Source organism: Drosophila rhopaloa, unplaced genomic scaffold, assembly GCF_018152115.1.
Source record: "Drosophila rhopaloa isolate 14029-0021.01 unplaced genomic scaffold, ASM1815211v1 contig_3, whole genome shotgun sequence".
NCBI lineage: Eukaryota > Metazoa > Arthropoda > Insecta > Diptera > Drosophilidae > Drosophila > Drosophila rhopaloa.
In genome coordinates this window covers 21999318-22012936 of record NW_025335123.1, presented here as the reverse complement: position 1 = coordinate 22012936, position 13619 = coordinate 21999318, and the positions used below count along the sequence as shown (strand labels likewise).

The window sequence follows — 13619 nt, the reverse complement described above, 5'->3', positions numbered from 1 at the left end:
CATGTTGATCCGCTGAACGCGGTTAATTATTTAAATCGCGGTTTTAGCTATTCAACCAGAGACGTCGACACCAGCTGCTCGCCGATAGTCGATAGACGTGCGGTGGAGGCGGCGGGCGATAGACGGCGGTTGCCTATCGGCCGGCGAAGCAAGAGCCTTTGCTTCACTAAAAAAATATTACAAATTAAAGATACAAGCGATATAGATAGGCAAAGAAGGAGAAGACACTGTCCAAGGAACAAGTGAAACTGGGTCAAGACCATGCTCATGCAACTGGCCAAATTACCTGTAATATTATAGGCCAAATCATCGGCAGAAGTTGAGGAGGAGGCTTATAAATTATGGAGCTACGCGAATTGCGCGGTGGAAATGGAGGAAATGGAGGAGGAGCAGGTGCACCTGGAACACCAGGATCTTCTGGAAATGGAGCCCCCAGTCCCGAGCTCGGTGGAATTTGCATTGGAGGCGCCGCCGGTGGACAACGAATGCCCACCAAGGCGGATATATTCATGGAGCAACTGAATGTGACCAATGCCAAAAAGGTGGCCCTACTCCTGGTCCTCGGATTCATCGTATACCACGGCCTGCTCAACTGGAACTACGGTGGGTCTAATATCAAAAGTGTCCACTATATACACTCGAGATCATATTTATCCGATTCTGCTACTATATCCCAGATCAATCAGAGGAATACTTAGTTTCCATTTGGTTCGTTAAGATTTTCGGGTGAATCATAAGTATTTTGGTGTTTGTAATCTCATGAGCACCGGGGTTATAATAAAATATTAAACACATCTTATAAATTAGAGTCATACTTAGTTTAAATTAATACCATATTCGATTTCTTGTATTTTATGATTGATAATAGATCGCTTTAAACTCCTACTATACATTGCCCCCTGTTCTAAGTATTAATATAAGTTGACCAAAATTATCCTATACTAATTATAAAAACTTTAATTTGATATTGTGTATTAAAACCAAAAAGTTTCTTTAACGTTTTAAATCATAACATAAGCTGAGACTTCTGTTTTGGTTAGATAGTTACCTTAAACGCTTTAGTTATCTTTTATTTCTTAAAAGCAGGCTTATATAGACTATGTTTTATAGTTGTCATAAAATGGATGAGTCAGCGGAGATAAACAAACAAAACTTGAACGAATGACGTATATAAGTATCTATCTAAATTATCTCTTTTGTATAGATAATCATTTCAAATGGTATAAATTATAAAATTCATCTTTGTAGAGATCTTACTAGCTTAATGAAAGTCTTGTTCCTTTATGTTTGTATAGACACGCACATTAAACTCATATAAACCCTCTTTAAAGATATTCCAGGTTGTTTTTAAATTGGAACTAACAGCCCAATTACTCCATAAAATGATTGCAAGTAGTGATAGATAGTAGATAGGTAAATTAAACAAACTAGATAATCGGAACATGTTCATACTCACTCCCTTACCAATATTGATTTATTTCGTTTTCCCGTACTCTCGCAGGGAGTGACTCCTGCCAGTGGCTGCTGTCCAAGGGCCGTTTCAAGGGCGACAACGAGTGGCAGCCGTACGGTTGCATGGTGCACAAGTACTCCCTCACGTGAGTAATCAACATACCGTGCCCGCGGAGATAACCCATAACCCAGTTCCCAATTAATGACTCACCCTAACCGAAATTTGTATTATTTACAGCGATACTAGGCGCTGTCTGCGTTACCTCGCCTTCTTTGACAACAAGAACAATTTTGTTTTCATTGGCGACGAGAGTATTCGGCTGCTCTACGAGCGATTTGTGGAGCAACTGCGTCTGCCATTGGCCGCGGATGAGGTGCCCGATGAGGAGGATAACAACGCCTCGGTGGCGGATGGCTCTGCCCGCTTCGAGGACAAGAAACTGCACATGCTGGCCCAGTACATTCGGGCGGAGGAGGTGAGTCCAACGCTGGTGGAACATCTGTACCGTCTGGAGGCCGAAAAGCAGTTGTCCTCCGTGTATGTGGTGGGTCTCACCTATGCCGGCTTGCTCGCCGGCAACACCACCGACGATGTGCTGCGGCAATACGCCGCCAATCTCACCCTGCTGGTGGCTCCTTTCCATCGCCTGGTGGCGCAAACGTCACGGGTCCTCTGGAAGCTAGCCGATCGCGTGGACGAGGAGAAATTGCCTTCGAATTGGAAGCTACTGCAGAACGAACACATCGATCGACTAAACCATGTGGCCAGGGGTGTTTTCCGTTACACGGAGGCAAGCGTTTGGGAATCCGCCTGGCACATAGCCAATGGCCTGCTGGACAACGCCGTGGATGGCCATCAACTGTGCGCCCATGGCCAGCGGCTGGAGGTTCAGCTACTGTGGAACATGTACTGCAATGACTATATGAACTACAATGATGGCACCTGCTGCAGCAGCTCCGAACCGCACACCACGCTGCAAATAGTGGCATATGCCCTCTTTGGCGTCTGCATGACCCTCGTGTGCGGCATGTGCCTGCGCAGATGGCTGCTCCACCTGCGTGGTCAGACTTTGTATGTGCCATTGCAGCAGCAGCAGCAGCACCAGCAGCAATCTCATGAGGGCGCCAGAGGAGGAGCACCTAGTAATGCCTTATCCGCCCTGATAACCGACTATGGCACACCTATGGTGGCGCTATCACTGCTTGGCCTTATTCTGGCCTATTTCTACCTCTGCGATCGCACCAACTTCTTTATGAAGGAAAACAAATACTACTCGGAGTTCAGCTTCTGGATACCCGTGGGCTACGTCTTCGCGTTGGGTCTGTTCTTCACGGAGGACTCGCGGTTCACCAAAGTGCTGAATCGAGATCAAACGGACGAGCTGCGTGGCTGGATACTGCTGGTGGTGCTAATATACTATATGACCGGAGCACAGCGAGTGCTGCCCATTCACATGCACATCAAGCTGCTGATCTCCGGCTATTTCTTTCTCACCGGCTACACGCACTTCACGCACCTGTGGCAGACGGGCGGCAATGGATCCCTGTTTGTGCGGTTCTTCCAGGCCATGTTCCGCGCGAACTTCCTCAGTGTGCTGCTGTGCTTCTGCATGAACCGGCCGTATCAGTTCTACTACTTTGTGCCACTACTCTCATTCTGGCTGTGCGTTGTCTACTTTGTGCTGGCGTTGCCGCCACGCATTTCCTCCGCCTCGGTGGACGCCAACCCGCTGCACTATCTGTATTTGGTGTGCAAGTGCATTGGCTGTCTGGGCGGCATCACGGTGCTCTTCATGTCGGAGGTGTTTTTCGAGCGGATCTTCGTGACGCGTCCGTGGAAAGCACTGTTCGTGACGACGGACGATGACCTGCACGAGTGGTGGCATCAGTGGAAACTGGACCGGTATACTGTGGCCTTTGGCATGATATATGCCGCCTGTTTCCACATCGCGCAAAAGTACAATGTGTTCGATGACAACAACCATGGGAATCTGTTTTCGAGGAGAACCTCCATATCGGTGACCCTGCTGGCACTGCTGGGCGTTGGTGTGTACACCTCGTTCTCGTTCCTCTGCCGCAACGTGCAGAACTGCGAGGAGATCCACTCGTACATCCTGTTCATCCCGATCGTCGGCTATGTGGTCCTCAGGAACATCTCGGGCATCCTGCGCACTCGGTACTCGGCGTTCTTCGCATGGTTTGGCCGCATCTCGCTGGAGCTATTCGTCTGCCAGTATCACATTTGGCTGGCTGCCGATCGACACGGTGTTTTGGTCCTGCTGCCCGGCTTTCCCACGCTCAACATGATCATCACGTCGTTCATCTTTGTGTGCGCCTCGCACGAGGTGCACCGCCTCACCCAAATCCTGCTGCCGTATGCCGTGCCCAGCGACTGGCGTCTGGTCATGCGCAACTTCGTCATATTTCTCATCGTACTCATACCCGTTGCCCGCTCGGACGGCATGTTCTGATCCGGTCCTGAGCGATCCGCAATCCAATTGCCGCCCAGGTAGTGACCCCAAAGTATTCGATAGATAGCAGCCCATTCGGCTTGAATAAATAAGTGCGAACACAAGTGTGCAACTCAGGGTGGATCGGTTTTTATGCAAGCCCAAAGTTTTTAAATCCTTTTGCAATATCTCCATTCTTTCTAAAAGATATTATAACATTAAGACCATAGTTCTAATATTTGCATTCATTTTTCGCAAAGAAAACCACATGTTGATGCAAACATCTTGCAGTTCTTTTTAAATTATACACCCTAATATAATTGTTTTTCTTAACACGTCCATAGAGCAATATATCTAGACAAGACAATTGTTACATTTGTTACTGTTAGTTAATTTTGTTTATTAATTGTTTACTTTTCATTACCAAATACTCTATCTGCATCTAATAAAATCGAACCGCCCTAGCTTGTATAGTGCGTATCATAGCTATAAGAAGATATTTGTAACTAAGTCTCGAAACGAGAACTAAAACTTAATTTAATCAATATTGCCATTTGCTATAGCGCATTTGCTAACGGATCCTAATCCTTACATAATTTAATTTATACATTCAAATTTAATAAGAACTTAAAAGTTTTACTAATATGTATTTAAAAAAAATTCAAATCTGCCCTAGTTCATTGACCTTACTCGAGACTTAGGTACCTCAATTCGATTTAATTTATAAGATGATAGCTCCCGAATATTCTTTGTATTTTTGTTAGGCAACTTTGTTAAGGGAAACATGGCCTTAACTTAACCGCTCAACATTCTTATGGTTCTGAAACGCACTGTATGCACACATTAAACTATAAATATACAAACACTACACATATAAATAAATATATAGGGTTAACTTAGCTTTAATCAAATTTTGCACAAATTACTTAACAACTCACCCAAACACACTCACTCAAACTCAAGCAGCGGCAAACCAAATGTATGTATAAAGCAAGAGAATAAAGCAATGGATATATACTTATTTGACACACTGTTAGCCACTGTTGGCGGAAGCCATTGTCTGGCAAATTTATAACACACTTTTGCAAAAAAAAAGTACCAACTTTGGACTGGCGGCCACTGAACTGGGCATCCTCAAACGCGGCCACGGTGCAGGGATTGCGCTAATTGACATGTTGCATACAACCTGCAAACCTAGTCTAAGCTGCACCGAGAAAAATTATCGACCGGTAAGTCATATATAGTGCCTAGATCCAAAATAAATCTGAAAGACGTACTTAAAGTCTTATACATTTTATAAGGGATAGGTGATCCACTTAATTATATTAAATGTCATTCAAGTAAATAGTAAGAGCTATAAATCATTAATGCTAACAAGTTTGTTTTAAAAAATATACAGTGTTTTATAATTAAAATATCATGATTAATTCAAAAGCTCGAATAGTTATTCCTTCTTATGTCCGATAATTTTAAATGACTTTAAGGTGGTGGCTCTTAATAATCGTCTTACATTTCATGTTTATCTTTTTTTCACTTAATATTTGTTTCAGTGTAAAAGCGCCGGTGATGGCGGTGTATACTTCTCATTCACAAAAAACATTCATTCAACTCCTGAAAGTAAAAAGAGTGGATTCCCCTCAGGATGTGTGAAAGTGGATAAGGAAAAGGGAGGGTAGGAGCAGTAGGATTGAAACTGCGGCAGTTCCACGCGCCTTCAAAGGTACATATTTGCATACATAAGCAGACACACTCCCAGTTAATGAAGAGCTTAATTCACATCACAAACAGAACTTGTCCCGCTTAATTGGAAAAGGATTTGGGTTTTTAGGTTTTAGGACTTGTCTCAAGAGAAACGCCGTACGGTATGTATTCGGCAATATTCTAACGTCAATTAATCGAATAACCCCTTTCCCAATTTACGGCTTTGCCAAAAAGTGACCCAAAACCTACACTTCTAAGTCCATAACTTTTCTACCCGAAGTCCGATTTCAAAATGGTATATCTTAAATGGATCGTGTGCGTATTACCTGAAAATCTGCATTCAAGCTTTGGTTTGTAATTTTGGATCGATTTTCTTCACATTTTGATGATGGTTACCCTTTCCAAATTTCCGAAAAACGGCTTTGCCAAAAAATGACCCAAAACCTACACTTCTAAGTCCATAACTTTTCTACCCGAAGTCCGATTTCAAAATGGTATATCTTAAATGGATCGTGTGCTAATTACCTACAAATCTGCATTCAAACTTTGGTTTGTAATTTTGGATCGATTTTCATCACATTTTGATGATGGTTAACCCTTTCCAAATTGCCGAAAAACGGCTTTGCCAAAAAGTGACCCAAAACCTGCACTTCTAAGTCCATAACTTTTCTAACTGAAGTCCGATTTTAAAATGGTATATCTTAAAAGGATCGTGTGCTAATTACCTAAAAATCTGCATTCAAACTTTGGTTTGCAATTTTGGATCGATTTTCTTCACATTTTCATGATGGTTACCCTTTCCAGATTTCCGAAAAACGGCTTTGCCAAAAAGTAACCCAAAACCTGCACTTCTAAGTCCATAACTTTTTTAACTGAAGTCCGATTTTAAAATGGTATGTCTTAAAAGGATCGTGTGCTAATAACCTAAAAATCTGCATTTAAACTTTGGTTTGTAATTTTGGATCGATTTTTTTTTACATTTTCTGGACCGGTTTACAGGAAAATGACCCAAAACCTGCACTTCTAAGACCATTACTTTCCTAACTGAAGCCCGATTATACAATGGTATGTCTTAAAATGCGTGTGCTGTAAAAACCTAAAAATCTGCATTCAAATTAATTTTTGTATTTGTTTGTGTTAAAAGCGAATAAAGCGAACAACTTCGGGCTTCGGTTGGCAAATGGAAAGCTTTCGGCTGGCGTCAACAAGTGGCTTTTCCACCGCTTTTTCGCCCACACACGGATTCATGGAAGCTATCGCTTTTCCTGGCCGCGAACCAGGTCAGTAAGCCGCAAAAAAAACGCTTTTGAGTGGGAGCTGCCAAAGCTTTTCCGAGTCGTCTGGACTCGGGATTTTTCGATTTATACAGTTATGTGAAAAATTATAGGGACGTCTGTATTTAAACCGTATCTCCGTGCAGGAATACAATTTAAAAAAAGGCCACCAAAACCATACATTTTCTTAACAGATTTTAATACAATAATAATAATAAGAAGGTAAAACAATTTAACTTTTATTTATTTTTTGTTTTCTGATTCTCTCTTTATTTTTATCATTGCAATTGGATATTTCACTTTCGATTTAGAAAGTGAAAGCATTAATAAGTTTAAAAAAATGAAGATACTATCAACTTTTTTCAGAATAGTAATTTTCTGGTTTTTTTCAGGGATGTTTCACAGTGTCCTTATTAATTTGTTCATGACTGTAGCTCGTCGGGCAAAAGCCGAGGGCGAAAGGTTTAAATTAAGGCGCTCGTCGGCGGTGGCTCCCAGTCATCGGCCGAAAGTGTTTGGAAACGGTTCGTTGGCACTCCCACAGGACAATCACAAGCCACAGCAGCCCCACCACCCAATCTGTTGGGCGCCAAACTAATCAGTTAGGCGCCAAAAAATCAGTACAAAGTTTTAAAATTATAAATTTGAATTACAAAATCGGTGATAAAAAAGTGTGACTGCTGGGGTTTTTGAAGAGTTTTACTTTTTTTGGCTGTGTTTTAAGTGTCAAGGAAACGTTTTCAGTGCCTAGACCGAAATGTTTTTTTAAGTGTGTGCTTCAATCAAATTGAAATTGTTAATATCTTTTTTTCATGTTTTTTCCTGTGGCTGCAGTTCACATATCAGTTAAAACATATGTACTCACGAAAATACTAAGTGCAAATCATAAAAATTGAATCAAAATTTTGGATATCGACGTCGAAATTAACCAAAGTCTTTGGCTATCAAATTTAAGATCAGAATTTGATCCTACCATCCTCTGAATTGACATTTTAATCTATTAGCAAGTATATATTATATCTTATCACAGAATTAATCAAATTATTGGTGTGAATATCATATTTAATCTCAAAACAATATATTCTAAGTTAAGTCTGCAAAATCTTTATTCAAACTTTATTAAAACTTATTCAAGGAAAACTATAAATATATAATTGTTTTAAGTAAAAATCGATCCAAGAAGATCCCTAAAAAAATACAATCAAATTAAACACGATCACTGTCTAAAAATTAAGATCAAAATTTTTGACAAATCGAATGATCAAGAGTATTGAAAAGGCACACCAAATCCAATTTACTTGTACACGATCACATATAACCAATTAATCTAAAAAAAAAACATTTGAGGAAAGCTATTGAAAATACGCTGAAAGAAAAACCAAAAAGCAGTACTTAAGATAATTACTATATAAATGTAATTATTAATTTACATTTATCTTACAATATTATTGAAATAAATGTGAAATCTAAAAAGAGCTTAGAAATGCATCCAATACTTGACCGATACTACAGCGAACGATTTCAGATCAAACTGATAACCCGATATTTGATTGAACTGCTTCGATTAAGAAAGAAAAACAAGCGCAATTCTGAATTGTCGGAGTAAAAGTCAAGATAATAACAACAAAATTGAGACGATCGTTTATTGAAGACATAGATTAAGGTACTTCACCATTAATCCAAAGCTATATGAAAGCCTAAACTTAAAACCTGAATATCGAATTAATCGATGAGAACTATCGAATTTACTTTAATCGATAACTAATCGAAGATATCCATACTACAATCAACTGGCATTATTAAAATGCCTACTTGAAGACACCCGTAAAAGAGATCCCAAAACGAACACAACCCAAATCGAATTTAAATCTAAACTCAATACAAATACAAACTATAAAAGCCAATCAAATTAAGACGATCATTAATCGAAAAAATCGAAATCGAACATTGTAAAATCTGCCGTTTAAAGACACTTAGTCCGCGATCTTGTGCCGAAGTTAAACCGATGTAGGCTAAAAGATGACTTTGATATCTGAGGACCTGAAGCCAAATATATTCAACATGAAGGCTCAGAGCCGAACAGAGCATGTGATCTAAGGACATCACAAATAGCAGGTGAGAAGCTTTTGGACCAGTGAACTCAAATTCAATTCTGTTGTCATTAAGTTGTTGGCACTGCCATTGCTGTGTTGTTGCTTTCGTTGTTTCTGTTGTTATCGTTGTTATCATTATCATTATCATTATCATCGCTCTGTAGCTCTTACTTATGTCATTCGCAATTACAACATGCTATTGCGATTACAATTAATGTACAGTACACGAGCGAGACACATAGATGCAAAGGTACACACACTGCCATTCGCGCGGGTGAAAGTAAAACGGACACTTAAAGAAAGCTTGCTCCTTAATGCCTTTCACTGCGCATTAGTTAACCGAAGTACTTAGGATACCCTTCGCACACCGTTCGCTAGTTGGGCCCTTTGTTTTCTGGATCTTCGAGGTTTCGATTTAATTTGTGGATTAAAAACGCAGACTCGAGCGAAAGGCCACCCAATCCACCATCCATTCCCACTTGGATGTGCGAGTGTCCTTGTGTATCTGGCAGTTAATTAGAATTGCGTTGGCCCGGTTGACGGCTTCTTGTTTTGATTGTGCCAGACAGACGCTTAGACAACTCACGTCTTTGCCTACAATTTGGTCTTTTCTACCCTTACATTCTATACCCACACCATACACTGCGCAAATAAACCTTTCAAATTCGGGACTCCCTCGAGTCAAAGGGTCAGCAGACATAATCTAATATATAACTTAAAATCCAAGTTCAGCAAAATTAAGAAGTTTCGAAAACGGGACTTAGTTATCATTATTTCTTTATTTTGTAAAACTTCGATTTTGAGTATTATATATATTAAAATATGAACAAAAATTCCGGATATAACTTCGATAAAATGTCGTTATTAATAATGGAATAAATTTCTACTTCGATTTCTACATATTTCACAAAAATGTATATAATTCGGAATTTGTGAATGTGATTGTTTGTCGATGTAGGTATTAAAACTGAAAATCAATATATTGCATAAATTTCAGTAAAAAGATATTGATATGTCGATATTTTTCCAATGGAAATCCAATCCAAACTCAGATTCCTAAACATTCTCCAGTATAATTTGACTTGTGAACTATGATCCTGTAGTTTTTATCTGTGCACAGTCGCATACACAGTTTGGTGCCCGAGGACATCGGTGTCCTTACATTTCGCTAAGAGGGTAACATCTGCCTGGTGGCCTCCCTTTGTCCCCATCCTCCGCCCCATTTTCCTTGGCGCCCTTTTCGCTTTCTTCTTGTTTGTCACGAGTTTACTTTTCAGGGACTTGGACTCGTTGTTTTCGTTTTGCTTCTGTTGGCAGAATCATATGAATTTGATTGTTGCTTTTCGCCTGGGAATTGGTTTGTAATGTTCAAGTTTCCCTGAGCCAAGTTAGTAGTTTCGTTTGAAAGTTATTTGTTTATTTGAAGACCTCCAGTTCCCCCTTCTTATTATAGTTAATAGTTATTAGGATTATGCAATTTTTTAAAAAACTCCTTAGAAGCTAATATTATTTTGCACTGTTGTTTTATGCAATTAGAATTCTCAACTTAGTTTTAATCAGATTGAAAAATATTTCTGTAATTGCAACCCCATTAACATGTAAATAGTATTTTGATTTTCAAATTTGCAAATGCATTTCTGGAGTTCCCTGCCTTTGAAGTGTTTAGTTTCAACTTTGTATATATCCACCCACTTTTGGATATACTGGCACTCCAGACCCTCTAATGTATGCTACACTTTTGTTTTCTCGGTCGCTGTCATTTGCCGCGGGAAACTCAAAGCAGAGAAAAACGAAGAAAATATGAAAAATGCCAAATGTAAACAAAATCAAAAATGCCGGCCATGTCCTTTGGCGTTTTGTTCCACATATTTTCTTTGTTGCTTCCCCCTAATATATACAAATATTTTGATGGCAGAGGGGCAAAAAATCTGGTAGATGGGTGAGAGGAAAGTGGGCCCGTTTCGAAATTGCTGGGCCTGTTAATTTAATTTTCCCCACTCCGCTTCTACTACCGATTTCGTTGTCAGATGTCCTGGTCTTTGTGAAAACGACATTGCGAATAAAAACAAAACTAAGGGGAAGTGGCTTTTAGTCGGCCCAACTTATTTATGATTTCACTTCGAATGTGGTTTGTAAAAGTGTATTTGGTTGTAGCCTTTGAAGATGTATTGAACAAATCTTAAGGACCTCTAGCTCTGCGATCTTGTTTTCTTCTTCTAAACACATCTTTGTTTTTTAGAATACCACTTAAAAGTATTTCCAAATAAAACTTTACAAATTGCACTAGAGTTTAGGGAGCTACATAAGTTCTCATTTAGAAAACTCATTGCCCCGCAAATCCTTAATATAAATAGAAAATCATTTACTCCCAAAATCTATTGGTTCACCTTTTATTACAAATTCCGTCCATTTCCTTTGTTTTTTCGTTTGGTATTTTCCATTGACATTGAAGCATTAGCTCTATGTGCTATCGGTTCATCTTGTTATACACTTGTTGTGGTTATTTCAATACATATTCCATTTTTAATTATATTTTGGTATTCACTTGAGTCGCATGCAGTTAATTTCATATTTTTTACCCAGTTTGGCGCTGTCTTTTTTTTTATTTCGCCATCCATTTTGCTTGTTTGCCGTTTGTTTGTTGGTTTTTCATTATTTATAACTGAAATTTAAAAGCTGTTGTTGATGCCGACGGCGCGGCCTCTTGTTGTTGTCGTCGGTTTTTTTTCTATTGTTTAAATACATATATTCTATGTATATTGTATTATATATTTGGTTTATTTGGTTCTGGAGTTCGTGTTGTTGTTGGTCGGTTCGGGCCATCTTTGTTTGTTTTGCGTTTCTGATGTCCAGTTACGCTAACGCTTTCACTTTCCCTCTCTGTTTTCCCACGGAATGCTTTATCCTTCCACTGATTTCCGTTTCCCTCCTTTTATCTTTATGTGATTTAAGCGTTCACATTTTATTCGGTTTTTTCCCAGTTTATTTATTGCAATTTGAGCGGCGGACATATATATTGGTAACATTATTTATTCCCCTTTGTTATAGCTATTTAAATTTTCAGCAATCAATATCGGTTGAATATTGTTCTGTGAGTTATAGGGTGTTTTATGATTATGATATGATTAACTAACTATTTTTTTTTTGTGTGCAAAAATTGAACACAAAATCCGAGGTAACAAGATTTGTAGCTCGTATGCTATTCCGCGAAATGGAGATGTTCGATAATCTCCTCCAGAATTTCCTTCGTTCCTGAATTCCCAACCAAATTCCAAAGAGTCTTTTCCGCCGATTGACCCACAAAAGGCGCTTAACTTTTTTCACCCGAAAACAAAATGTGGAAACAATGGAGGGCGAATGGGGATTCGCGGATAGGTACATATCACATGGTCATAAAGCATGAAGGTCTCCTTCAGCCGAGTTTGTTTGTCTGTTTTTTTTCGGGGGGCTTTGGGTTTTTATTTTTTTTTTTGGGTGAGCTCATAAAAGCGAGCGATAAAACGATCAATCTGATTGAAGTTTATTAAGAGACTATCGTAGGCGATAACGATTCTAATTGAATGGCTGAACTGATTACGGAAATATTTATATTAAGAAGTGACTCATTCGTATCTCAAACGTAAGACTGGATTAGAAGTCAGTCGGTAATACATTTATCTTTAGTTCTGTGAAATTTAAATGTATCCCTAGGCTACTTTTAAGCACTACAACGCCAAGAGGATTACATTTCAAATCAAAAGTGCTAGGGAAAAGTAAACAAAAATCGGAAAAATCATTGTCAAAAAAACGGCAAGTAAATCAATAAACAACTCAGATTTAAGTGGCTGCTGCAACTGCATTCTCGGCAAGAAATGGTACCTTAAAGGAAAATGAAAAACAGTGGCAAACAGTCTTATTTTTCCTTCTGTTTTTTTGGTAGCTTTGCAATCGTATTAAAAGTCCTCGCCCACTGGCAAAATGATAAATTACTCACGTTCGCATATGAAAAAGTACACAAGACATGCAGAATTTTCATACGTTTACACAGGAATCATAGGAATGGAAAAACACGAAACACTTTAAGCCCCTTTTTCCCTGAGCAGAAACCTTTATTTTTAATTAAACAAGAAACACAATATATTGCCTACCTTTTGCCACAATTTAATGGTTACTTACTTCGTATGAGAATGGTTCGATTTGTATAACTTTTGATTTATATCATGATATTTAGAAGAGGAGAATTTTCCCTTTTGTCTACCACTTAATGATACAAATCACAAAATTTGGGAATTTCGTTCTCTATTGGCTACTTCACCGAAATAAATTCAAAGTGACTGTTTTTCCCTGTGTGCTTATATATATAAGTTTATATTGTTTCGGCATATGTATGCCCGCACCTCACTTGTGTCTGTCTGCCAGAATGTTTGTGTTGAGGATGGCTGTCGGAAAATTCATTCTGCTTGACGCTTCTTCTTTGGACCTGTGAAAAGTCGAAAAATGTTGTCGACGAAAGTAAGGGCGAGGGGGGAAGGAGAGAGGGAGCCGTGGGGAACATATGTATTTTATATGCTAATGCGTTTAAAATCATTCAAATCGTGTCTATATTACACACCACACACGAATGTAATTTGCAAACTTTTTCCAAACTGTCGTTCTTCTCTCTTGGCAAT

General features: G+C 39.1%; 2 protein-coding genes across 2 annotated transcripts in view; both read left to right on the top strand.

Moving 5' to 3' along the window:
* The first annotated feature begins 118 nt into the window (after positions 1–118).
* LOC108045359 (N-acetylneuraminate 9-O-acetyltransferase) lies at positions 119–4923 on the top strand. The gene is made up of 3 exons (XM_017124666.1): positions 119–603; positions 1502–1598; positions 1691–4923. The coding sequence occupies exons 1-3, from the start codon at positions 342–344 to the stop codon at positions 3921–3923; spliced, it is 2592 nt and encodes an 863-aa protein (XP_016980155.1). The 5' UTR covers positions 119–341; the 3' UTR covers positions 3924–4923.
* Positions 4924–5013: 90 nt separating this feature from the next.
* LOC108045354 overlaps positions 5014–13619 on the top strand; it is a 54458-nt gene continuing 45852 nt past the window's right edge. The window contains 2 exon segments of the mRNA XM_017124661.2: positions 5014–5131; positions 5453–5622. The gene's annotated coding sequence lies outside the window, so the exon portion shown is untranslated.

Coding starts and splice junctions, on each gene's coding strand:
- LOC108045359 (XM_017124666.1), top strand. CDS start 342: ATGGAGCTACGCGAATTGCGCGGTGGAAATGGAGGAAATGGAGGAGGA. Junction 604..1,501: donor CCTGCTCAACTGGAACTACG/GTGGGTCTAATA, acceptor GTACTCTCGCAG/GGAGTGACTCCTGCCAGTGG. Junction 1,599..1,690: donor GTGCACAAGTACTCCCTCAC/GTGAGTAATCAA, acceptor TATTATTTACAG/CGATACTAGGCGCTGTCTGC.